Raw genomic sequence first — 25,881 nt, 5'->3', positions numbered from 1 at the left:
TTAGTTTCCTTCCACCATAATGCTAGCCAATCAAATAATAAATTAATAAATCTAGATAAAAAGATAATAACTTTATTTGATTGTTGTTTTACGCCGTACTCAAGAATACTTCACTTATACGACAGCAGCCAACATTATGGTGGGAGGAAACCGGGCAGAGCCCGGAGGAAACCCATGACCATCCGCAGGTTGCTGAAGACCTTCCCAAAAGGATAATAAAGTGTCTATGCCAAAACACAGTGCCCACTATCCTACACAGCGCTCGTTTATGAATAAATAAGAAGTTACATGGGGAAATTCAGCCTTTATCTTGAAACTCACAGATTAACAAGGTTAACGTGATGAATTAAAAATTCTATCTGCATTTTCTCTGTAAAAATATTGACCTTCAAACATGTTGATGTGTAGAGGTTATGGTCTTACGTCATGTACGTGTAAAAGACAAAAGGTCATGTGGGTAGTATCTGCTATGAAGTTTATCTAGCTTATTTCACCAGACATGCGAACATGACCTACTTGACACGTGTGTGGTAGCCTGACCTACTTACTGTTTACACACCAGTTAAGCGGATTATGTCAGAGGTTATTTTCTGGGACATAAGCTGGAGAACCTAGCCCGTTGTTCATAGATGTAATGTGATAGACAAGAAAGCGTGTTTCTGAGGTAGGACGTGTTTAGGTGAGTACACGTATCTAACGGCACAACGAAATGTTTACAGTTATATTAACGTCCACGGCACACATTGATCTAGTGGCGTTTTTCTTTGTGTTACTGGTTTCGAGTAAATTTGAAAGACTGGCTACTCGGGCACATGTATTTTCGTGTCTAACGGCTATGATTACAGTCAAGGTTTGGGTATCTCTAGTGAGAGGGTAAACGATTCCCCGCCCTGTTAAATGTCAGATTTTGATCTTTTACACACATCATTAAATAGTTATTAAACAGTTTCAAGGATAAATTTGTCACCATAGGTAACATAGTATTTACAGATTTGAAAGCCTTAAATATACCACATTCCATTCTCTAGACTTCACTCTGTCTGACGTGGTATGTATTTCAGCACTTCGGTTGTTTTTTTTTTTAATATTACTTCATCTATAATGCTAAAATGTTGTCTAATAATATGAGTGAAATATTCAATTCTTTTGATTGTTTAATAACCTCCCCTTGTGGTGTATACAACGGGAGGTGGTAAGTAAACTTCAAATATCAGACATCTTTTCTTTTTGCAGTCTAAAATCAGTTATGCCATATAGATCATAGGGAATTACGAGTACTCCTAAATATTCGGCCAGTAGAAAGGAAGAACATATTTGGTTTAGCAGACTTTTAAACTGTCATATAGTTAACAACTGCGATCCATGAGCTCACTTTGCGTTGTGGACATTTTTGTGCTGAGTCATTTGCATGTTATCTCACAGTTTAGACCAGTGACATATTTTCCCTTCAAATTCTCCTCATTGACGTTTTTCGAACAAAATTAGCCCAGTAAGTTTCCTGAGGAGTCAAATACAACTAATTTGTGTATTTAGCCGAACAAACTCAAAGATTCGGAATTTCTCTTGGCGATGTGCCCCTTTAAAGAGTACATGAGACCATTCTCAGCCTAATTCTTGAGGCGTAAAATTGGCTTAGAACTACAGTTTTTCTAAGATCCCACCGGTCAGCCCGGAAATTTAGATGCCTGCTGTGGTGACGTCACAGGTGATAGCCATCAAAGCAATTTTGATGGCGAGAGAGCCCGAATGGTGGGAGCTAAATAGGTCCCTAGTTCCACGTATGATCACCGATGACGTCATTTTCGAATACCTCCTTCCACTGACGAAAAATATGAATAAAATAGCGGGTTTGTTAACAAAATCCCTATATAAAGTAAACAACAATCAATGGTACAATTTTTAATAAATAAATTTAATTATTTCTTTTAATTAATAACATTTTTCTTCCTTTCTTAATAAATAGGTTTTCGTGAGGGGTAGGTCTAGGGTCAATTCTCACCTAAGACCTTAAAAGAGAAAGTTTTAACTTCCTCGCTTGGCGCTCAGTAGAAGCGGATAGTGTAACCACTGCTTGGCCCGTATCAGTATAATGGCTCGGATGGAGTGGCTTACTTGCCTTCGGGAAGGCGCCTCAGTGGAGAAGCACTAGATAAAAGAGCGGTGGAAATCCGTCCTGCAACATGGAGGCATATTGCATGCACTCTAAGGATACCTTGGTCGTCATATGCTTAAAAAATTGTTATGTACGACGTTAAACCCAAGTACTCACTAATAAATAGGTTGACAATCATAATATCAATTGTTGAATTTTCAGAAATGCAGGGTATCGAAATAAATTGGAAATCTACAATAACAATGTTTGTGGAGAAGCCAGATATCTGGAATATACATTGTCATGGTCTAACGTGAAACTTCCTGTTTTCTAGGACCACCACCATGGCTCGTGTTCAAATATGGTCTGCATTGGTGTCCTTGGTTCTAGTTTCCAGTGTACAGGCCTCGAAAATCTTACTTTTATCAGCCCCTACATATAGCCATTGCGCAGAAGTGAGCAATGTCGGCCAAGAACTTGTCAACAGAGGGCATAACGTCTCTATACTGTTTAGTAAGACGTATAAACACAAAAACTGTCACCTGAAGGGCGCCAGCGGAACAAAGCAAATACACACAATTCTGATGACCCCAGAGGCAGATGTCCAGTCCGCGGACGAGATGACCCAGAACATTTCCTCCTCTTTGCTGGATGGGAAGGATTTCTCCATCATAACACGTTTGGGAACTATGTCAAAGCTTGTCCGTTGTGTATGCAGTAATGTTTTATCAGACACCAAAACGCTGAGGAATTTAAGGGATGAAAACTTTGACTTGGTTATCTTGAATGGCGCTTTTGTGAGTTATTGTTTCTTTGTGGTACCCTACGTCATGAATATTCGGTATGTGGCTGTGAGTACTCTGTTTGAGGATTTCGTCAGTGGCAGGCCTTTCTTGCCGAGCATTTCCCCCAACCTTCAGTCGCAGTATACCGACAGCATGACATTTTTCCAAAGGCTGCACAATACCTTATCTTATGTGGGCTTGCATCTGATGGGCCGATATCTAATGCCGATGGACCTAGTGTCTCCCCTAGCTCCAGAGTTGTCAAGACACGACATCATCAACATGGTAGCGAAGTCAGAATTGTTTCTTTACAACTACGACACTATTTTAAGTTACCCACTTCCCCAGATGCCCAACCACGTGATGATTGGCGGAATCGCAACAGGTCCGGCACAGCCTCTGACTGGAGAGGTTAAGAAGTATTATCAAAAGTCCTCAGATGGCGTTGTCTTGGTCACATTTGGAGGAAACTCAATGGACTTTCCAGAATCCAAAGTGAAGGCTTTATTACGGGTGTTTAAGAGGTTAAAATTAAACGTACTGTGGAAGTATGGAGATTCGCGGCAAAATGGAAACGTTAAAGTGATGAAGTGGGTTCCGCAGAACGATTTACTTGGTCACCCACAGACAAAGGTTTTCGTCAGCCATTGTGGTAATAACGGAGTTTTCGAGGCTCTGTACCACGGTGTTCCACTAGTGTGCACGCCAATCATCGGTGATCAGTTTTTCAATGGAGTTCGAGTAGAGCACTGGGAAGTAGGCATCATGGCTCCTTTGATGGGGTCAACAGAGGAACAACTTTACAACGCCATAACGGAAGTTCTTTCCAATTCGAAATACATGAAGAATATGAGAAAAGCTTCAGCAATGTTTCACAGTCAGTCAAAATCGCCACGAGAGAGAGCGGGTGACGCTATAGAGTATGTGTTAAGGTTTGGTGGGGATCACCTGAGGTCACGTGCTTCAGATATGAGTGTGTTTACTTACATGGGTTACGATATAGTCTGCTTTACATCAGCCTCTGTTATTGTCACCGTTCTTGTCTGTGTTAAATGTGCAAAGCGTCTGTCAAAACGCTTTTGTCGACGAGCTGCAAAGAAGCAGAAAACAAGCTAGATATGTATTTTTCATAGTTTGTGGATAACAAATTGATTGAATATATTTTCAGTGAGATATGAGATTGCTGTATTTGTTTGATTGCCTTTATTGAATTTGCCTGTACTGGTTGTTTTCATTATGAAACCCATTCCATGATATATTTTTATATTTCGGGGTTCTAGCACCCGTTTTGGGCCAAAGTCTGTGATGCTTTGACCTAAGAAGTGTAAATAAGAATGAAATTATACTACATGAAACAAATGAATTATCAAACAGAATTGTGAAGGTTAAGAAATGGCCTGTTGGGTAGAACTGAAGTGCTTTTTTGTTAGGTGATAAAAAGTATTGTGCATGTATCAGGCCTCTTTTGACAGTGTTAAATTCAATTGTGGAGGGATATGTTATCATAAACTAGAGAAAGTTTTTAGCTATGGCTGTACGCAATAAAGTTTGTGGTTCTTTCCTTATAGAAAGTATATATGTAAATGTATTGATATTTAAGATAATATTTATTTTAATATTTCAGTATTAAATTAGTAATCGTCCGGTATTGTTATGTCTTTAATACCCTCAAAACATATCTGATCTCTCTATAAAGCAACGTTGATGTGCAGCAAAAAGTGCCATTTTTAAAGTCTTTGTTATGTCCCGACTTCGAGTCAGACGCTCTAATTTTGTCGTTGTAGTCAGTCACATATTATAGGTAATGAAATAACGCACTAAGCAATAACAGACGTCGGAGCCCGCTTTGGCCTGGTGAGCGCAAAGACCCGTGCAGAAGCCTTTTACGAATGCGATCGATGTGAGTTCAAGTTCATGCTGACTTCTTCTCCGGTGGTACCTGGGAACGTCTACCAGTGACGTGCGGAAGGTCGAAGGTTTTCTCCGGGCTGTGCTTAGTTTCCTTCCACTATAATGCTAGCCAATCAAATAAATAGATTAATAAATCTAGATAGAAAGTTAATAATTTTATTTGATTGGCATTTTACGCCGTACTCAAGAAAACTTCACTTATACCACGGCAGCCAACATTATGGTGGGAGGAAACCGGGCAGAGCCCGGAGGAAACCCACGACCATCCGCAGGTTGCTGACAGACCTTCCCAAAAGGATAATAAAGTGTCTATGCCAAAACACAGTGGACCCACTGCCCATTACTCTACACAACGCTCGTTTATGAATAAATAAGAAGTTACATGGGGAAATGCCGCTTTGTCTTGAAACTCACAGATTAACAAGGTTAACGTGATGAATTAAAAATTCTATCTGCATTTTCTCTGTAATAATATTGACCTTCAAACATGTTGATGTGTAGAGGTTATGGTCTTACGTCATGTACGTGTAAAAGACAAAAGGTGATGTGGGTGGTATATGCTATTAAGTTTATCTAGCTTATTTCACCAGACATGCGGACATCACGTACTTGCAGGTGTGTGGTAGCCTGACCTACTTACTGTTTTCACACCAGTTAAGCGGACTATGTCAGAGGTTATTTTCTGGGACTTAAGCTGGAGAACCTAGCAAAGGCATTGATGCCCGTTGCTCATAGATGTAATGTGATAGACAAGAAAGCGTGTTTCTGAGGAAAGGCGTGTTTAGGTGAGTACATGTATGTAACGGTACAACGAAATGTTTACAGTTATATTAACGTCCACGGCACACATTGATCTAGTGGCGTTTTCCTTTGTGTTACTGGCTTCGAGTACATTTCAAAGACTGGCTACCCAAGTACATGTATATTCCTATCGAACGACAGCAGGTTTGCGTATCTCTAGTTAAAGGGTAAACGATTCCCCGCCCTGCTAGTCTCCCAATCTTCCACACGGACATGAACGTATATGATGTCAACGTAAACGATACCAACACATGTAAGTTTGCTCTTTATTTCGGTTATTGAAGGATGTCGTATTCTTGTAGATATAAGCGTCAAGTCCGACATTCCTGTACCATTCGTAGTCCGTAAAGGGCGTTCCAAGTCGATAATCACAAGATCCATTTCCAAAACAACGTTTAACACTAACTCCCAAAGACAAAGGTATGTAAGAAATTATACAAATAAGAAATAAAGCCGGTAACACTCAAGAGAGAAGCGGTCATCAGTTTTCAATGATGCCGGGCAAACAATGAATATTCCAGGCATGAATTCCATATCAAAGTTCAAATTTGTAGTCCGTGAATGAGTTCCATGTGAAATAACAATTAAACAAGTATCTCAGTCGCGCTTTAATTGCAACTGTTCATAAAGGGATCATGCTGATGTAATTAGCATGGCTACCTTTACGGCCCCTAGCCCCAGGTTAAGCAGTATTAGATACAGTTTGAAAATGACGAGCGTTACAGACCCTAACCGAACAGATTGTGATTCAAAAGTAACGGACGATTACGTCTTTTCCGTTAATATGTACAGATCTCATGCTACAAGAGGCGCCATTGCTCACTTCTGCGCAATGGCTATCTGTAGGGGCTACAAGAAGCCGAGGCCCAATGATGATATAATTGCAATATAGGAAAATGGATAGTCCTCTTCATTTCGGAATTGTTCAAAATGTTTGTAATGTCAGATTGTGATCTTTTACACACAGCATGCATTAAAAATTATTAGGCAGTTTCCATAAAAAATTCATCACCATATGGAAAATAGCATCAATATATTTGAAAGTCCTAAAGATACCACATTCCATTCTCTACACTTCACTCTGTCTGGCGTGGTAGGTATTTCAGCACTTTTCTAAATCTATAATGCTACGATGTTGATGAAAGTTGTCTAATATCCATTCAATAATATCGATGAAATGTCCAATTTTTTACGTTTTATAAATATTAAGTACTTGATCGATAACGTTCGTCGTTCATTCTGGCCCATGCATACGTTAGAGAATGTTAAGTGTATTGAGCACTACGAAGAGCGCTACGACGTTTACTCTCTTCATCCGACGGCTATATATAGGCCAAAACCTTCCTACCGATCCTTGACAGATCGCCATCGCTATCCAGTCAGACACAAGTACTTACCTCGTCCGGCTATCAAAAGATTGATGTAATCAAGCCTACGGCAAGACCATAAGGTTAAGACCCGACTCATTTGAACTAAAATGATCGTACGGAGTTGGTCCCAGTTGCCGATGGCCATATGTACATAAATTGTAAGACTTTATAATTGAACTGCATTTGCCTACACATTTGCCTACACACAACCAGTCTGGTTGAATCAAGTAGCAAGCGATTTCCAGACGTGTAAGGGCATGTATCTGACTTGTATCTGAGGATTGAATTTTTAACTGAGTTACCTCCCCTTGTAATATAGACGACGGAGGATGGTCAGTGAATTTCATGTCAGGGTTGTATGGTACTATTGCAGCTTAACATGCCTAAAACTTCAGATCTGCCGCACAGATCGTTGGAATTGAGAATGCTCTATAATATTTGGTCAATGCAAAGAAAGAGACTTTCAATCTGTTATATTATTTACAAGTGCGATCCATGAGTGAAAGTTGCAGGAATCTGTGTGCTGTCTCATTTGCATGTTATCTCACAGTTTAGACCAGTGAGGGATTTCCCATTATAATTCTCTCCACTGACATTTTTCGCAAAATCTTAACCCAAGAGGTTTAGCTGGGAGTCAAATACAACTAATTATTATATTAGCTGAACCAACTCAAAAATTCAAAATTTCTTTAGGCGGTATGTCCCATTAACGAATACATGAAACCATAAGCTTTCTTCATGAGGCGTAAAATTGGCTTTGAACCACAGTTTTTCCGAGGTCTCAATGCTAAGTGCGGAAATTTAGTTCCGTGCTGTGGTGACGTCAAAGGTGATAGCTATCAAAGCTAATTTGATGGGGGGAGAGCCCGAATTTGGGGAGTTAAATTGGTCCCGAGTTCCCCGTATGATTACCGATGACGCCATTTCCAAATATTTCCAGCCACTAACAGATAAAATGCATAAAATAGCGGGGTTATTAGCAAATATAGAATATGTATAAAATAGCGAGGTTATTAGCAAATATAGAATATGCATAAACATTCAATAATATAATTTTTAATCAATAAATTTAATTAATTATATCATTTTTCTTTTCTTGATAAGTCGCTTGGTTGAAGATCACGACATAATTGTTGACTTTTCTTTAGAAATGCAGGGTATCGAAATAAATTGGAAATCTATAATAACAATGTATGTGAAGTAGCCAGATATCTGGAATATCCAATGTCATGGTCTAACGTTAAACATTCTGTTTTCTAGGACCAACACCATGGCTCATTTTCACATATGGTCTGCATTGGTGTCCTTGGTTCTAGTTTCCAATGTACAGGCCTCGAAAATCTTACTGTTATCAGCCCCTGCATAAAGCCATTACGCAGAAGTGAGTTATGTCGGCCAAGAACTTGTCAACAGAGGGCATAACGTCCGAGGCCCAATGATGATATAACGGCAATATAGGAAAATGGATAGCCTTTTTAATTGTTCAGAATATTTGTAATGTCAGATTTTGATCTTTTACACACATCATTAAATAGTTATTAAACAGTTTCAAGGATAAATTTGTCACCATAGGTAACATAGTATTGATAGATTTGAAAGTGTTAAATATACCACATTCCATTCTCTAGACTTCACTCTGTCTGACGTGGTATGTATTTCAGCACTTCGGTTGTTTTTTTTTAATATTACTTCATCTATAATGCTAAAATGTTGTCTAATAATATGAGTGAAATATTCAATTCTTTTGATTGTTTAATTACCTCCCCTTGTGGTGTATACAACGAGAGGTGGTAAGTAAACTTCAAATATCAGACATCTTTCCTTTTTGCAGTCTAAAATCAGTTATGCCATATAGATCATAGGGAATTACGAGTACTCCTAAATATTCGGCCAGTAGAAAGGAAGAACATATTTGGTTTAGCAGACTTTTAAACTGTCATATAGTTAACAACTGCGATCCATGAGATCACTTTGCGTTGTGGACATTTTTGTGCTGAGTCATTTGCATGTTATCTCACAGTTTAGACCAGTGACATATTTTCCCTTCAAATTCTCCTCATTGACGTTTTTCGAACAAAATTAGCCCAGTAAGTTTCCTGGGGAGTCAAATACAACTAATTTGTGTATTTAGCCGAACAAACTCAAAGATTCGGAATTTCTCTTGGCGATGTGCCCCTTTAAAGAGTACATGAGACCATTCTCAGCCTAATTCTTGAGGCGTAAAATTGGCTTAGAACTACAGTTTTTCTAAGATCCCACCGGTCAGCCCGGAAATTTAGATGCCTGCTGTGGTGACGTCACAGGTGATAGCCATCAAAGCAATTTTGATGGCGAGAGAGCCCGAATGGTGGGAGCTAAATAGGTCCCTAGTTCCACGTATGATCACCGATGACGTCATTTTCGAATACCTCCTTCCACTGACGAAAAATATGAATAAAATAGCGGGTTTGTTAACAAAAGTTGAATAGGTATCAAAAATCCCTATATAAAGTAAACAACAATCAATGGTACAATTTTTAATAAATAAATTTAATTATTTCTTTTAATTAATAACATTTTTCTTCCTTTCTTAATAAATAGGTTTTCGTGAGGGGTAGGTCTAGGGTCAATTCTCACCTAAGACCTTAAAAGAGAAAGTTTTAACTTCCTCGCTTGGCGCTCAGTAGAAGCGGATAGTGTAACCACTGCTTGGCCCGTATCAGTATAATGGCTCGGATGGAGTGGCTTACTTGCCTTCGGGAAGGCGCCTCAGTGAAGAAGCACTAGATAAAAGAGCGGTGGAAATCCGTCCTGCAACATGGAGGCATATTGCATGCACTAAGGATACCTTGGTCGTCATATGCTTAAAAAATTGTTATGTACGACGTTAAACCCAAGTACTCACTAATAAATAGGTTGACCATCATAATATCAATTGTTGAATTTTCAGAAATGCAGGGTATCGAAATAAATTGGAAATCTACAATAACAATGTTTGTGGAGAAGCCAGATATCTGGAATATACATTGTCATGGTCTAACGTGAAACTTCCTGTTTTCTAGGACCACCACCATGGCTCGTGTTCAAATATGGTCTGCATTGGTGTCCTTGGTTCTAGTTTCCAGTGTACAGGCCTCGAAAATCTTACTTTTATCAGCCCCTACATATAGCCATTGCGCAGAAGTGAGCAATGTCGGCCAAGAACTTGTCAACAGAGGGCATGACGTCTCTATACTGTTTAGTAAGACGTATAAACACAAAAACTGTCACCTGAAGGGCGCCAGCGGAACAAAGCAAATACACACAATTCTGATGACCCCAGAGGCAGATGTCCAGTCCGCGGACGAGATGACCCAGAACATTTCCTCCTCTTTGCTGGATGGGAAGGATTTCTCCATCATAACACGTTTAGGGACTATGTCAACGCTTGTCCGTTGTGTATGCAGTAATGTTTTATCAGACACCAAAACGCTGAGGAATTTAAGGGATGAAAACTTTGACTTGGTTATCTTGGATGGAACATTTATGAGTTATTGTTTCTTTGTGGTACCCTACGTCATGAATGTTCGGTATGTGGCTGTGAGTACTGTGTTTGATGATTTCGTCAGTGGCAGGCCTTTCTTGCCGAGCATTTCCCCCAACCTTCAGTCGCAGTATACCGACAGCATGACATTTTTCCAAAGGCTGCACAATACCTTATCTTATGTGGGCTTGCATCTGATGGGCCGATATCTAATGCCGATGGACCTAGTGTCTCCCCTAGCTCCAGAGTTGTCAAGACACGACATCATCAACATGGTAGCGAAGTCAGAATTGTTTCTTTACAACTACGACACTATTTTAAGTTACCCACTTCCCCAGATGCCCAACCACGTGATGATTGGCGGAATCGCAACAGGTCCGGCACAGCCTCTGACTGGAGAGGTTAAGAAGTATTATCAAAAGTCCTCAGATGGCGTTGTCTTGGTCACATTTGGAGGAAACTCAATGGACTTTCCAGAATCCAAAGTGAAGGCTTTATTACGGGTGTTTAAGAGGTTAAAATTAAACGTACTGTGGAAGTATGGAGATTCGCGGCAAAATGGAAACGTTAAAGTGATGAAGTGGGTTCCGCAGAACGATTTACTTGGTCACCCACAGACAAAGGTTTTCGTCAGCCATTGTGGTAATAACGGAGTTTTCGAGGCTCTGTACCACGGTGTTCCACTAGTGTGCACGCCAATTATCGGTGATCAGTTTTTCAATGGAGTTCGAGTAGAGCACTGGGAAGTAGGCGTCATGGCTCCTTTGATGGGGTCAACAGAGGAACAACTTTACAACGCCATAACGGAAGTTCTTTCCAATTCGAAATACACGGAGAATATGAGAAAAGCTTCAGCAATGTTTCACAGTCAGTCAAAATCGCCACGAGAGAGAGCGGGTGACGCTATAGAGCATGTGTTAAGGTTTGGTGGGGATCACCTGAGGTCACGTGCTTTAGATATGAGTGTGTTTACCTACATGGGTTACGATATAGTCTGCTTTACATCAGTCTCTGTTATTGTCACCGTTCTTGTCTGTGTTAAATGTGCAAAACGTCTGTCAAAACGCTTTTGTCGACGAGCTGCAAAGAAGCAGAAAACAAGCTAGATATGTATTTTTCATAGTTTGTGGATAACAAATTGATTGAATATATTTTCAGTGAGATATGACATTGCTGTATTTGTTTGATTGTCTTTATTGAATTTGCCTGTACTGAAAGGCTGTTTTCAAATGAATTGTGAAATAGAAGTGTAAAGAGAAATGATCTGTTTGGTAAAAAAGAACTACTTTTTGGTTAGGTGATAAAAAGTATTGTGCATGTGTCAGGCCTCTTTGGACCGTGTTAAATCCATATTGGGGAGATATGTCAACATAAACTACGGAAAGTTTTTAACTGCTAGTATTGCTGTACGCAATAAAACCTTTTAGAAAGTAGATATGTACATGTATTGATATGTTTGATGATATTTATTTCAATATTTCTGTATTAATTTAGTAATTGTCTTGTGTTCTATCTTTAATAAACGTATCTGATCTCTGTATGAACCAACGGTGATGTTATTTCAGGCAACCATAAACATGTACATTTGTGAAAATGTAGTTTTCTACTTTTTAAATTGTAATCATAGTTGATAAAACATGTTCCTTATCTACAGAAGCCTTGTATTTTTTAGAATATTTTACGCAGTTAGCAATACTTTAGCAGCCTCTTATAAGGTTTGTATTGGAGATATTGCAATACGTGTTTGGTAGTTAGGGTTTCCATATACCTGACGTTTAAACCATTAAAAACATTACCAATTGAAAAGAAAATAGGCTGATCATTAAATAATGTTGTTTTGGACATTGTTGATAGATAGTTTTTTGAATTGTAAAATGATTGATTGGTATTTCGATTTTTATCCCCGAAGAGAAGCTGTCATTTTGGAGAACTTAATTTCTGTCTAGAAAACGTCATAATCCTTCATCTGTGTTTACTATTAAAACAGATAGTTCTGGAAATCAGGAATTCTTTTCTTTTTTTTTTTGGTTGGCTACCTGCACTACACCATGTTGTGAGGAAGTCCTACAAAATGCTTTGACTTTCTATGTTGCGTGTTGTCTGTCCATGGAGAGAAGCTCACTGTCTCTTGAATCTGTTCCAGAAAGTCCGCCATAGTAATCATAAATTGTATGATTGTATGAAACATAACTAAAGGTAGGTTTTAATAGAGCGTTCTGTGGCCATCCGTTTGAGGCTGTGTTGTTTTTGGGTTATTGTTTCACTTTAAAGAACTCCTGTCAAAACTATCGCTATAGCTTGAAGCATTGATGTTTATCGGCAAAACAAACTAAGAAAGTACACGGAGAAAGGAACGGAGAGGGATCCATGCAAAGAGAAGCAGACAAGAATTTTCGTTGACAACGGAAAAGTACAAGGAATGTTCTTATCTTTTGTCAAAATATATGCATCTCAGCTGTACTCTGATTGCAACTGTTCATACGTCCAACGTGGCGATCTTACACTGGCACAACCAGGCAATGAATATACTGCCAGGCCGCTTGGGTGGCTTACTGGTTAGAGCGCTCGCACAGCATATGTACACACACCTAATGTCTGCTCATCGTAATATGACTGAAAAATTGTTAAATATGGACCCTAACCTCAAGCATATATACATATACGCATAAATACAAGCATACACGCACACACACACACGCACACACACACGCACACACACACACATACCCATACATACACACATACATACATACATACATACACACACACACATACATACATACATGCATGGGGAAGTCGGTGACTGGAGAGAGGTCGGACGTGTTGTTTGGTCGCTCAGTCTGTCTCAGTTAAATTTCAGCTGAAATTTAGCGAATTTATCGTTGCTTTTGCAATCAAAACTTGTACTGAGTTGCGAGGATTAGTCTCGTACACTTTTCGTTGAAGAATTTCTTATTTTTGACCAGTTTATCGACATTTTTGTCTTAGATTCGTGTGGCTGTTTGGCCGGCCTGCGTGGCTTGGGTCAGACACGAGTTGTCGTGTGCCCTGTGTCACAGAGATTATACAGGTTAAAAGGACTATACAGGTTAAGGCATAGAACAGTGAACGAGGTCAGCCTGCTCGGTCGAGGTTTATTCAATCCCGGGCTAGCGGAGCAGACAGAGAACAGGGTTTAAGCTGCTGGTTGTAGGTCCGTGCATCCTTGCACGAAGTTTAGTTGTTCTATTGGCTGGTGGGTGAGGGGGGTTTTAAATAGAGTTAGTCCCTGGCTGGCCGTGGAACTAGCCTTTGTGCTCTTAGCTTTTGTTTAGTGGTCACCCAGCCAAGAACATTACCTTTTTGATAGGTCACTTGAGAATGGTATGCGCCGTATTTACATGAGTGGTGTGACCGAGATCACTCCACAATCAATTTCGGTTGGGAATTTTAGAATTCCTTTGTGGTACAGAGGTCAGGTCTGTGCCTGTCACATCTGTGATAGCACAGAACATTTCAAGGCCAACTGTCCTTTAAAGGATAAATGCCTCAAGTATAAACAGGAAGGCCACTTTCAAAATGACTGCCCGTTGAGCGATGAAAATGACAATGGCAATAATGACGATAACGATTGCAATGATGATGATGATGATGATAAAGATAATAATGATTATGAGTTGAAGGTGACAATAAAGATGAGAATGAAGGTAGAGGAGATGATGACGGTAATTATAGTGAGGGACATGGGGATGATATGGAAATTGGGGTTTCTAGCGAGTCTGTTCCTTCCAGTCAACAAAATAAGGGGACTTTGGATAACTCTGCTGCTGACAACGATGAAGCTGGAGAGTGGCAAGTTGTCACCAACTCCATGTCCTCCAGAAAAAAGATGCGAAATAAGCGCATGATGCTATAAATAAGGTGAGGAAGTTAAGCGAATCGCGAGTAGTAGGTGGGCAACAGAGCCTTTGCGAGGCATCTCAGACGTCAAATAAATCGGAGTGGGTTGTCAGTATGAGTCAAACCTCGAATACCTCCTCACCCCCTGGATCGTCAAAAATTTCGAATACTACCCCATCCTGCATTAAGGAGATGCAATCCAGTGGCGTGACGCCCTCCAAAGGTGCACTTGGTAAGAGCCCGTCCTTATGGGGTAGCACGTTCAGCCCTGACCCGTCTACAATGTCATAGTTAGACACTAGAGATATAGCAGATTGTGTTGATCCCCAGGGAAGCTCTCAGCAATTTGATATGTCTAGGGCTGGTGGAGAATCCAATATGGAGTAATCTCTTTCGGAAATGGATGCATCCGAAGACTTGCCTGCCTATACCAATGGCAAGGGTGAGGTCTTGGTACCTGTCTCAACATCCCTGGGGCCGAATTATCGCACATTGCGGCGCGATTCTAAGGTTGACAAGGTTAAAAAGCAGAGGAAGTTGATAACGTTGTTACAGGAGGATTTTGCTGAGCGTAGGGCAGCGATGTATAAAATGTCCAGAAAAAAGAAAAAAACAAATAAATATTAATAATGGCTACTACAAAGATCTTACAGTGGAACTGTAGAGGATTGAGTTGTAACCTCACAGAGCTCCAGATGTTAGCTCAAGACCTCAATCCTATAGCTCAAACTCTGATGACTGATCCTAGTTATCAGTGTCGAGGTTATGTATCTCATCACGCTTTTGCCACGTCTACGAATGGAAAGGCATCAGGCAGTTCTTCTCTTTTGATTAGGCAGGGTGTAATATACAATAGACTGGCACTGAACACCGACTTGCAGGCGGTGGCGGTGCGTATCACACTGGGTATAGTATTAACAATCTGTTCTATTTATATACCACCTTCTTCTACTCTTCACCAACAAGAGCTACAAAATTTATATGATCAATTACCTAAACCGTGTCTTCTTTTGGGTGACTTTAATGCCCACAGTGTTCTCTGGGGTGACTCTGAACGTAACCAGAAGGGCTCTGTATTGGAGGATTTTATATCTAATAACTCTCTATGCGTCTTAAATGATGGCACACATACTTACCTTCATCCTGCAAAGGGCACTTATTCGGTCCTTGATTTTTCTCTGGCTGATGCAGGGGTAAGGTCGGAATTCTTCTGGAGCGTCCATGATGATCTGTGCGGAAGCGACCACTTCCCCACCATACTTACCCTTGAGGAGCCGGTATCTTCCTGCCTTCCACGCTTTAATTATGATAAAGCAGACTGGCCCCGCTGTGCTGTTCTGTGTGGTGAAACACTTACTAGCGACCTTTTTATTTTTGTAGGAATAATCCTACAATGCTACATTTTCTCTACATGAACTATCCGCATCCCTGAGCAAGGCCCATGACTCCAGGGCCAGATGATAACCACTATCAGCTTTTACGACACCTTCCAGAATGAGGGTGCTTCTTGGAATTTTTAATACCATTTGGATTTCCTGGAATTTTCCTGCCTCATGGCAAAACATTATTATTGTCCCCGTCACAAAGCCCGGAAAGGATTCTACCGATTCAAATAACTATCGTCCTATTTCCTTAACCAGTTGTGTATGCAAGACTATGGAGAGGATGATTAACGATCGCTAAGTTTGGAGACTAATGAGTTGATAAGCGACATTCAATGTGGATTTCGAAAGAATCGCAGTACTGTTGATCATCTTGTTCGTCTAGAATCCTTTATTAAGAACGGTATCGTTAATCGTGACCATGTCGTATCTGTCTTTTTTGACCGGAAAAGACATATGACACTACTTGGAAATATGGCATTATGAAAGATATGCATGGATTTGGACTTAGAGGTCGGCTTCCAGACTTTATTCGTAAATTTTTAGACCATCGTCACTTCCAAGTTCGGGTTGGGGCTGACTACTTTGAACAAGATCAGGGGGTTCCTCAAGGCAGCATTTTATCAGTTACTCTCTTTAGCCTTAAGAGTAATAGCCTTGCCAGAGTTTTATCTCCTAGTATGAATGCATCCCTTTTTGTGGACGATCTTGGTATCTCTTGTCCAGGCAAAGGTATGCACACTACTGAGAGACAGCTGCAGCTTTGCCTTAACAAAATCCATGCCTGGGTACTGGAGAACGGATTTAAGTTCTCCAAGTCGAAGACTAACTGTGTACACTTTTGTCGGAAGTACTTCCCCCATGAAGACCCCAAGGTATCAAGGTTGTGCCGGAGGCAAAATTCCTCGGGGTGATCTTCGATAAGCACCTTATATTTAAATCTCACATTAATTATCTTAGAGCCAGATGCCTAAAGGCGCTTGATATTTTGAAGGTTGTCTCTAGTGCTCGATGGGGAGGGGATCATGAAACCCTACTTCAGCTCTATCAAGCACTGATTCGTTCTAAGCTAGACTATGCCTGCAGTGTTTATGGAGGTACGTCACGCTCCCAATTGAAGAAACTCAATACTGTACACCACCAGGCCCTACGGTTGTGCTTTCCGTACCTCTCCTGTGGAGAGTGTTTGTTGAGGCAAACGAGCCTCCCCCTGGAGCTTCGGAGAACTAAACTATCCTTATAGTATATCACCAAGCTTAGAGCCAATCCATCCAACCCAGCCTTTGATTGTGTCTTCCATCAGGAATTTGAAGACTTATATGCTCAGAAGCCATCCATTGTTCCTCCACTGGGCGTCCGCATCCAGGAACATGTGCAAGCAGCTGGACTTGGGCTGGATACTATCGCCCCAATACGCATCCAGGAAGATCCACCGTGGTTATGTCCTGAGCCTCAGGTTGACACCTCGCTCTCCTCCCTGAAGAAATCTTCCACCAACCCTTAATGTGTTCAAAGTATCCATTTTATCACCGTATATTCACTGACGGTTCCAAGAATGATGATGGCGTGGCTTCTGTCGCTGTCCTTGGACCCAGAACCATTTCAACTCGGTTTCCAAATTCCTGTTCTGTATTTACTGCGGAAGCCAAGGCAATTTTGTGCGCACTTCGGTCCATCCCAGAGCTCGGAGGTAGCAGATTTCACATCTGCTCTGACTCCCTTTCCTGCCTCCAGGCAATTCGGGCTAGTTCGCCTGTACATCCAGACATTCTGTCTATCGGGGAGATGTTTAAACGACTTAATGAAGATTTTATCATTGTCTTTTGTTAGGTGCCCGGGCATATGGGTATCCCTGGGAATACTGCTGCAGATGAAGCCGTTAAGGAGGCTCTGCATTCCGTTACCTTCCAAACTGACGTTTCATATTCGGACTTGCGTCCGAATGATATTCGTCAGTTTGTTGGTCCAGCTCCTTCCCTTTCACGGCATCATCTCCGCTCTTGCATTTTGAGGAGGTGTCGTATCGGCCACACACGTGCTACGCATGGGTATTTGTTAAAAGGAGAAGATGCTCCTCATTGCTTTGCTTGTGATCAACGGTTCACAGTCAAGCACATATTGCTTGACTGTGGCGACTTCGCTCCTCCACGAGATTCCTTTTATCACGTGAGCTCTCTTGCAGAACTTTTCAATTCTGTAGAAAGTGATACTATTTTTGATTTTCTCTCTACCATTGGTATGGCAGGAAAGCTGTGATTTTAACAGCCGTCTGTGTTTGTCATGTGACTTCTGATGTCTTTTTTTGACTGAATAGTAAATGAATTATCCGTAGCAGATCGACTACTTGACGTTTTATTGTCGCGATAAAAATGAAATATTGTTTAAAGCGACGTTAAAACTTTCACTCACCCACTCACACACACACACACACACACACGCGCGCGCGCGCGCGCGTGCGCACACACGCGCACACGCACATGCACACGCACCCACACACACACACACACATACATACATACATACATACATGCATACATACATACATACATACATACATACACATACTGCCCGTAGACACGTGTTCAGCGACACAATTAGACACAATCTTAAAGCAATGCCAGGGATGGTGGACACCCTGTAAAACATAGTAAACAAGTGACATTTATTGCGCACTTGTACATGTTGATGCGCGTTTTACAGTTTATATAAGCACCGTATCATAAAGTTAAGTTTACTCGTCTATTTGTATATATTGAAGACATTTCACAGGTTTCCTATCATAAACGCATCTCTTTAATTACTAAATATAGTTTTTTTAGTAAACATATCTAAAGTTTAACATAAATGTGTTTAAAATGGAAACGTTCGTTTGTATTGTGTATATTTGTAATTATTCAGTGATGACAAGTCTAGAAATTTGCATAAAACAGCTAAATATAATAAAGTACTTCATAGAGAGTAAAACCAGAGCAGAAATAACACTGTGGTAACCCGTGAAATACGACCTCTCCTAAACTTACTAGTGAGCTGTTCATGTAAATGCTTAAAGGGTAGCAGTTTACACACTTCCAGCACAAAATTAGTCTATAATATGTGCCTCGAATTAGAACATTTCCTTGGCAGTCTCACTGGCTTTAATCAGTATGAACTTCTGAAGTCCAGTGGGAGAAACCTGAATGCTGTATAATGAGATCCTATTCCCCGCGATGCTCATTACTGAAGATTTATTTGTTTTGGTTGTGTTGTTTCATCGATAAAAGATATTCGACCAAACACCAGATCGATGGAAGTTCCCTTGCCATATTACTCCGCCAAGTCAATTAACTCAATTTATATAGCCATAGCACTTACTAAAGAACTTCAAATCAAGGGAACATCAAAGATTAACGCGTTTTACTGTTACTTCGGGTTGTACAGAGATGGTAGAATTAAGAAGGAGCATGAGTTCGTTCATCGTTGTTTTCTGATTACAAATTTAGTATCAATGTTCTAAATCAATATTATTGACTTAAAAGGAGACGACGGTAGGCAAGCCCCACACCCCAACCCTCCTATAAACACGGAAGGTGAAAACAAATCAATGATAAATGCGAATTCTCGAAAACCGTGTGCAAGACTTAAGAAACGAGTTTAAACGAGTTTAAGACGCATAGAGAGTTTAGTCAGGGGAGAATACCTTTGACACGCGCATGGACAATACTACGAAAAATCATGTATAAAAGCTAGTTTTGTTTGACCATTGCTTAACGCCAGCTCGGCAGCATTTCAGCTGTGCCTTGGCGAGTTTGTTTAATCCACGACAGGAAGTTCTTTTCGACGCGTTACTAAGAACATTCAAAGTCAAACAAAATTGACGGAAAGTTTTAAAAACAAATTATATTTTTTGAAATATATAATATACAAAACTGAAATGTATAAATGCTATATTTTATATAAGGGCCAATAGCTTTTAAAGAATGAATGACATTATTTTATATTATTTTTAATTTCATATATTGTTATATAGAGTAAAATATGTAAAACGTTCTTGAGCTGAAAAATTATCCATCTTTATCTAAATCTGAGAAATCAAAGGCTATGAAATAAACGTCGAAGACTTTGTTCCGTATAGATCGAACTGGAATATAGACAGAAAAGTCACTGAAACATTTTACCCTAAAGGAAATGAATAAGGAACCACGTGGTGAATTTGCAACCCTTTTTGAAATCTTCATGCAGTCATATGAACGAAATACAATCATTATGATTTTAAGAAAGAAGTTTGTATCTGTACAATATTCTTTGTACAACTGCACAAATAGCCATTGGCAATGTTAAATACATGCACATGTACTAAGTAGGGAAAACGGGGAACACTTGAATAGACCTAGTTGTTATATACATTCTGTACAACTTGTCTAAGTCATTTCTATATGCTTACATAACTAAATCAATAAAGCGCCTGGATTGAACCCCATGTGTTTTTACATTTATACATTTTACATGTTTTCAATACAGCCTGATGTTTATTGCGTTCAACATCACGGATAATAAAGAAGTAATGAAAATGTATTTGTATAACTCTATCTCACAGACTTGCTGAATGTTTTGCTGAAGTTGCCTGATAGCTTTTCTTAGAAAGTTACTTGCTTATATTTATGTGAAAATGTATTGAGAAATCCTGGTTATAGAAAAAGATTTGATTTAATTTCATTACCCGGAATCAATGGCAAATTAAAAACTTTGTTGAGTACAGGTGCTGGAAAGAGTGTTCAGAATAAGTGCTAATTAGTGTTCACAAAATGTGTTCATAAAAAGGGTGTTAACAAAAGGTGATCAAAATTAAAACACACAATATTCTGAGTGATTTTCATCTTGCATTAATTTGTCTGGGTTTTGATTTTTCGTCGATCAGTTAGATCCACGAAATGAGATACCGATCAAAGACACTATATAGGACGACAATAATTAGCTTAACCCGCACCTTGTTAGTGTATATTTTTTTACACATTTTGAATATTGAGATTTGAATGGCCGTTCAAATTTAAGCAATTTTGGACTCGATACAAATCTAGAGAGTCGCTTAACATAGGTGTTGATTTACAAACAGAGGAATCACACTTTCTGATTAGCGTTTCTCTTTGACGACTAACTGATTTCAAATTCAACCCATTTTAAAATATTATTTAGTAGTATATCAACTTTTTTCTCGGACAGGAAGCGCAATGACCCAGGAGCCTCTCACCAATGCTTCTTCCTCTCCTGCAGTAAGTGGGAAGGCCTCCCAGCAACTTGCGGATGGTCGTGGGTTTCCCCCCGGGCTGTACCCGGTTTCCTCTCACCTTAATGCTGCCTGCCGTTGTATAAGTGAAATATTCTTTAGTACAGTGTAAAGACCAATCAAAGAAAAAAATTGGACAGGAAATATCCACTTTTACATATGCACAGAACGCATAATTTTGAAAGTGCTTTATTAGACTTTAAAAATTATATAGTGATTTCAAACTTGGCAAGAAACAATGGAACATTTAAACATTGTTTCGCGGTTTATGGTTGACCGTCAACAATTAAACCCTATTCCTAAATACAAGTGAAACTCAATAGCTTAATTCTGTTAATTTTTAGGACAGATATTGGTAAAATGTATGTGGCTTAAAGCAAACAATTACATTTCTATCCCATATTTTTGGGGAAATTAAAGATATGAATATGTTGTTCATTATATGTACAAACCATGTGAAAAAAGAAACTAAATATATTCATACTAGAAGTACATGTATATAGGCTGAAAATAACGGGCTAGGTGTTCCAACAATAAGAAGAATTAGGGTACATGATAATTAAAATATATCGTAAATCTGTCCTAACAAAATTATAACTCTGTACCTTGACACATGTAAGCGATTTTCACATTTTGGATATTATATTATGATTAACTCGGACGTCCCCAATTCATCTCACTAAATATCCAGATATATCGGTGTCATAAACCGTGTTAGAAAATCTCTGAGTAATGTGTTCTGTGTTAAGTAATATTTTTCTTTGAATACAAATACGGTCTGCTTTATCATTTTACAAAACTTGTGTGGATTAGCACGAGTCCCATTGGCCTTTATTATCAACATGCGGGTTAAAGACGATTAATATATTCGTATTCTGTAAGATATGGTGAGTAAGTGACTAATCGGCCAATCGTGTCTACAACAGATTTCGCTGATTATAACCTGGATGTGATGTAAGTAAAAATGATGACTGTCACATTTTACGCGTGGACATAACAATATACTTTAAGACGTACAGCATATAGAGTAAAACCCCAGCAGCAACGACATTGAGACATAGCTGGTAAATAGTCGCACGTAACCGGTGAAATACGGCCCCTAGTCAATTTACCTCTGTCAGGGTTTTTTTCTGACTGCTGATGTACATGTAAATGCATAAATCGTAGCAACTTACAGGCCACCTAGCATCATGGTTTAATCAGAATTAGGCACAAAATGCAAATAAAGACCTTCAAAAAACTCTAATCATATTATAGATATTCTATAGAGCTTTTCTTGGGCAATTAACGTATTTGATTCGGGGCCTCCGTGGCTCGGTTTGTTAGCGCGCTAGCGCAGCGCAATGACCCAGGAGTCTCTCACCAATGCGGTCGCTGTGAGTTCAAGTCCAGCTCATGCTGGCTTCCTCACCGGCCGTACGTGGGAAGGTCTTCCAGCAACCTGCGGATCGTCGTGGGTTTCCCCCGGGTTGTGTCCGGTTTCCACCCACCATAATGCTGACCGCCGTCGTATAAGTGAAATATTCTTGAGTACGGCGTAAAACAACAATGAAATAAATAAATAAATAAATATTTGATTGGTAATTTACGCCGCTCTTAAGAACATTACTTATACCACAGTGAGCAGCATTGTGATGGGAAAAGACAGGACAGTACCCGGCTCGTTGCTGGCAAACCTTCCCAAGAACGATCGGAGAGGAACCCAGCATGAGCTGGACTTGAATTCACAGCAATCGCATTGGTAATTGCGCCGCGCTGACACGCCGACCACTCGGTCACGGACGACCCCTCCCTAAGACCAGGATATCTTTAATCAGTGTGATATTATCACATCAGACTCACAAGATTAAGATATATCTTAACATAAGAAGTAAATTCTTACAAATTTGATGACATCCCATTCGCTGTGGTTTATTAGTCGACATCAATAGCTTGACTCAGTTTGTTATATCTTTTTCATCGATAGAAGTTATTATATTGGACAGGCTGGCCTAAAGTCAAATCGATGAAGGTGTTATTACAAAATGCTTCACTATGTCTATTAACTCAATTTATACGCATTCGTGACGTCAGACCAAAAACTTAACGGAAAAATCTCAAACCATGGTCACATCAAAGATTTGACTGCTTCTGATGTGGTTTTGCAGTTCGAGGGAACATGAACTAGTGGCTAGTCTATACTAATACTAGTTTAGTTATACGTCATACTGCTTTACTTCCACCAAATAAATTACAGCATGAAGTGATTTATATTTACGCATTGTTAATTCAAAAGAAGGCAAACAGAGGCAATGAGCCCAACCCCACCCCACAAGCAGTCTCATGGTCTACACATGAATGATAAACACCTGCCATTTTGTCCAAGAATTCACATAATTAAGAAATCGTCATGAATGAAAACTGTTGACTGATAGTTTTTGCATGAACGCGCTCTAATTTCTTACTTTATGTACAAGCACTTTCTCAGTTCTCCGGTGTTGATAGTTGAAATCGGTCTTGAAATTATTGCACGGGAACGTCAGTATGGCTGACTGCTGACTGCTCAACGCTGTATCATTTCGAATTGTTGTTTGTCCTAATTCTCGCATGTGAGCAAAATTCTTGCGCTAATTTTGTGGAAGTAGTTCTGACTTTGAAATCACTCTGTGAGTAAAACAGAGGAACGCTATGCCAATAAAATGATCGATGTCATCGTGTTGTATTGTTTTGATTTATTTATTTATTTGATTGGTGTTTTACGCCGCACTCAAGAATATTTCACTAATACGACGGCGGCCAGCATTATGGTGGGAGGAAACCAAGCAGAGCCCCGGGGAAACCCACGACGATCCGCAGGTTGCTGCCAGACCTTCCCACTTACGGCCGGAGAGGAAGCCCAGCATGAGCTGAACTTGAACTTACAGCGACTGTATTGGTGAGAGGCTTCTGGATCATTAGGCTGCGCTAGCGCGCTAACCAACTGAGCCACGTAACAACCTGTATTCTTTTGTATTGAGTTATATCGTATGGCATTCTATTGTACGAAATGATATGTATCGCACTGTATTATATTGAAAAGGCGTCAACACACAGTATTTTATACGTACGCACAAGAATGGAGAAAGAGCCATAATTTTGTGCATTGTAGCATTAAGATGGAAGTACTGACTGCATTGTATTTTACCTGACGGATAATGCCATTTTTGAATATTTTATTTATTTATTTATTTATTACAGAGGTTTTTTTTATAGACACAAGTCGTGCACAATTCACATCCCGACTGAGATATTACATTGCATCTGTCAGAAGTTTGTGCGTATGACTACAACCTCAAAATGAGAACAAAAATTTGAGGTTGAAGCATAAAATAATGTTCAAAAGAAATTCAAATCAAAACATAACATAAAATAACGACTATAAGGTGGAAAGATTCATATAATTATGTCAAATGGTTGTCACCACAAAAATCCGAGCGCGGAAAAGAAAATATAAGAATATAGATAGAGCAATGACATTTAATCAAAGATAATGAAATTTACGCTATCAGGATCACAATGTATGCGAGTAGCAGATGTGGTAATTGGAATACAATCAACGTTTTGCCACAAACTTTGGTCTCACAGGCATTTTGTGTCAGTAGTAAATCTGTGAGAAGGGATTCATGAAATTTTCTTGAAAGTAACACTTATACAAAAAGAATATAGGTCAGAAGAATTATGTTTGTTCAGATTAAAACTTGAGAATGTGGACACATAGATAGATGCAATCAACGCTCATGTGATTATATTTGATTACCAAGCTGACAATTTATAAACTCGCAAGGTAGACGAGTAGATTCCTGATTAATATTACCATTTAGAACATTTCTTTTGTCTGTGCGGCATCGTTTGAAACTGTTGAACATTTGTCCTTATATGTCACAGTTCTAATTTCTTGCCTTATATAATTTTTAGTTCTCAAATGATTTGCGTTCAGCAATATAATATTGGAAACTGGTCTTGCCATGACTGACCTGGCATGTCCGTTTTAATTGTCGCAGTTAATGTTAAGCTATGAGGGTACGGATTTTCTTTGTTGAAAATTGCCTTTTTCTGACTATTCTATGAATATAGTTGAGCGCATGTACACACACTTAGTTGCATTAAATCTACCTCCTGACACCATTACTTTCACATTGATCCACTTGAGAGCGCTGTACCGCGAATAGCTCACTAAATAGCTAGCCGTTAAAGCCATTTTTCCCTCGGGCTCTGCCCGGTTTCCACCCATCATAATGCCTGCCGCCGTCGAATAAGTGAAGTATTCTTGAGTTCGGCGTAAAACACCAATCAAATAAATAAATAAATAAATAAATAAAGCCATATTTGCACAACAGAACATCCATGTTTTTGACGTGAACCAAAATATATGTAATTTTTGAATGGCACTCAGGTAAAACTTTGTCATTTTTCGTCCAATTATTTACGTAAAAATATATATATTTTTTATTAAATGGAAGAATTATCTTAATAGAATCCAAACTGATGTTGATATAGAGAAATAATTTTATTAGTTTTCCCGGGCTGCAGAGATGTCGGATTGTCAGATATTCCGCAATGCCTAAGAGTTTAAACTCAGCTAAAGCCAGCTTAATCTCAAAGACTGTCGCAGTAATGGTCGTCACATTTATTCACACATTTATACCCCAACATGAAAACCTTCCCCAACCGGTAAGCAGATTTATTTTGGATAGATTAACACGAAGATTAATCACAGATTCTTAATAATGTCGAGCTTGTCGCAATGGTGACTGCATGTTAAGCTGATCTATCGCCCAGAGCTGGAATCGAAGTAGTGGAAAGGGATGACTTGCGATTTTTTGTGTCAAGGGCAATGTTTTAGTCATTGGTCTGGTATTGTCAGGGCATTGTAAAATTTAA

The 25,881-nt window shown here is 39.5% G+C and overlaps 2 protein-coding genes across 3 annotated transcripts; both read left to right on the top strand.

Annotated features, from left to right (window-relative positions):
• The first annotated feature begins 610 nt into the window (after positions 1-610).
• LOC135475350 (UDP-glucuronosyltransferase 2C1-like) lies at positions 611-4,520 on the top strand. The gene is made up of 2 exons (XM_064755210.1): positions 611-679; positions 2,427-4,520. Exon 2 carries the CDS (start codon positions 2,437-2,439, stop codon positions 3,991-3,993), a length of 1,557 nt encoding a protein of 518 aa, XP_064611280.1. The 5' UTR covers positions 611-679; positions 2,427-2,436; the 3' UTR covers positions 3,994-4,520.
• Positions 4,521-5,486: 966 nt separating this feature from the next.
• Positions 5,487-12,449, top strand: LOC135475312 (UDP-glucuronosyltransferase 2C1-like). 2 transcript variants are annotated; one of them, XM_064755160.1, is made up of 3 exons: positions 5,502-5,573; positions 5,892-6,009; positions 10,001-12,449. In XM_064755160.1, the coding sequence occupies exon 3, from the start codon at positions 10,011-10,013 to the stop codon at positions 11,565-11,567; it is 1,557 nt and encodes a 518-aa protein (XP_064611230.1). In that variant the 5' UTR covers positions 5,502-5,573; positions 5,892-6,009; positions 10,001-10,010; the 3' UTR covers positions 11,568-12,449. The 2 variants fall into 2 exon arrangements, with proteins under 2 accessions (XP_064611231.1, XP_064611230.1); XM_064755161.1 differs by lacking the exon at positions 5,892-6,009 and having other exon boundaries at positions 5,487-5,573.
• Positions 12,450-25,881: the final 13,432 nt, after the last annotated feature.

Source organism: Liolophura sinensis, chromosome 9 (assembly GCF_032854445.1).
Source record: "Liolophura sinensis isolate JHLJ2023 chromosome 9, CUHK_Ljap_v2, whole genome shotgun sequence".
NCBI classification, from domain to species: Eukaryota; Metazoa; Mollusca; class Polyplacophora; order Chitonida; family Chitonidae; genus Liolophura; species Liolophura sinensis.
This window is presented reverse-complemented; position numbering and strand designations above follow the sequence as displayed.

Excerpts from the sequence above, each read along its gene's own strand:
- LOC135475350 (XM_064755210.1), top strand. The coding sequence starts at position 2,437 with ATGGCTCGTGTTCAAATATGGTCTGCATTGGTGTCCTTGGTTCTAGTT.
- LOC135475312 (XM_064755161.1), top strand. The coding sequence starts at position 10,011 with ATGGCTCGTGTTCAAATATGGTCTGCATTGGTGTCCTTGGTTCTAGTT.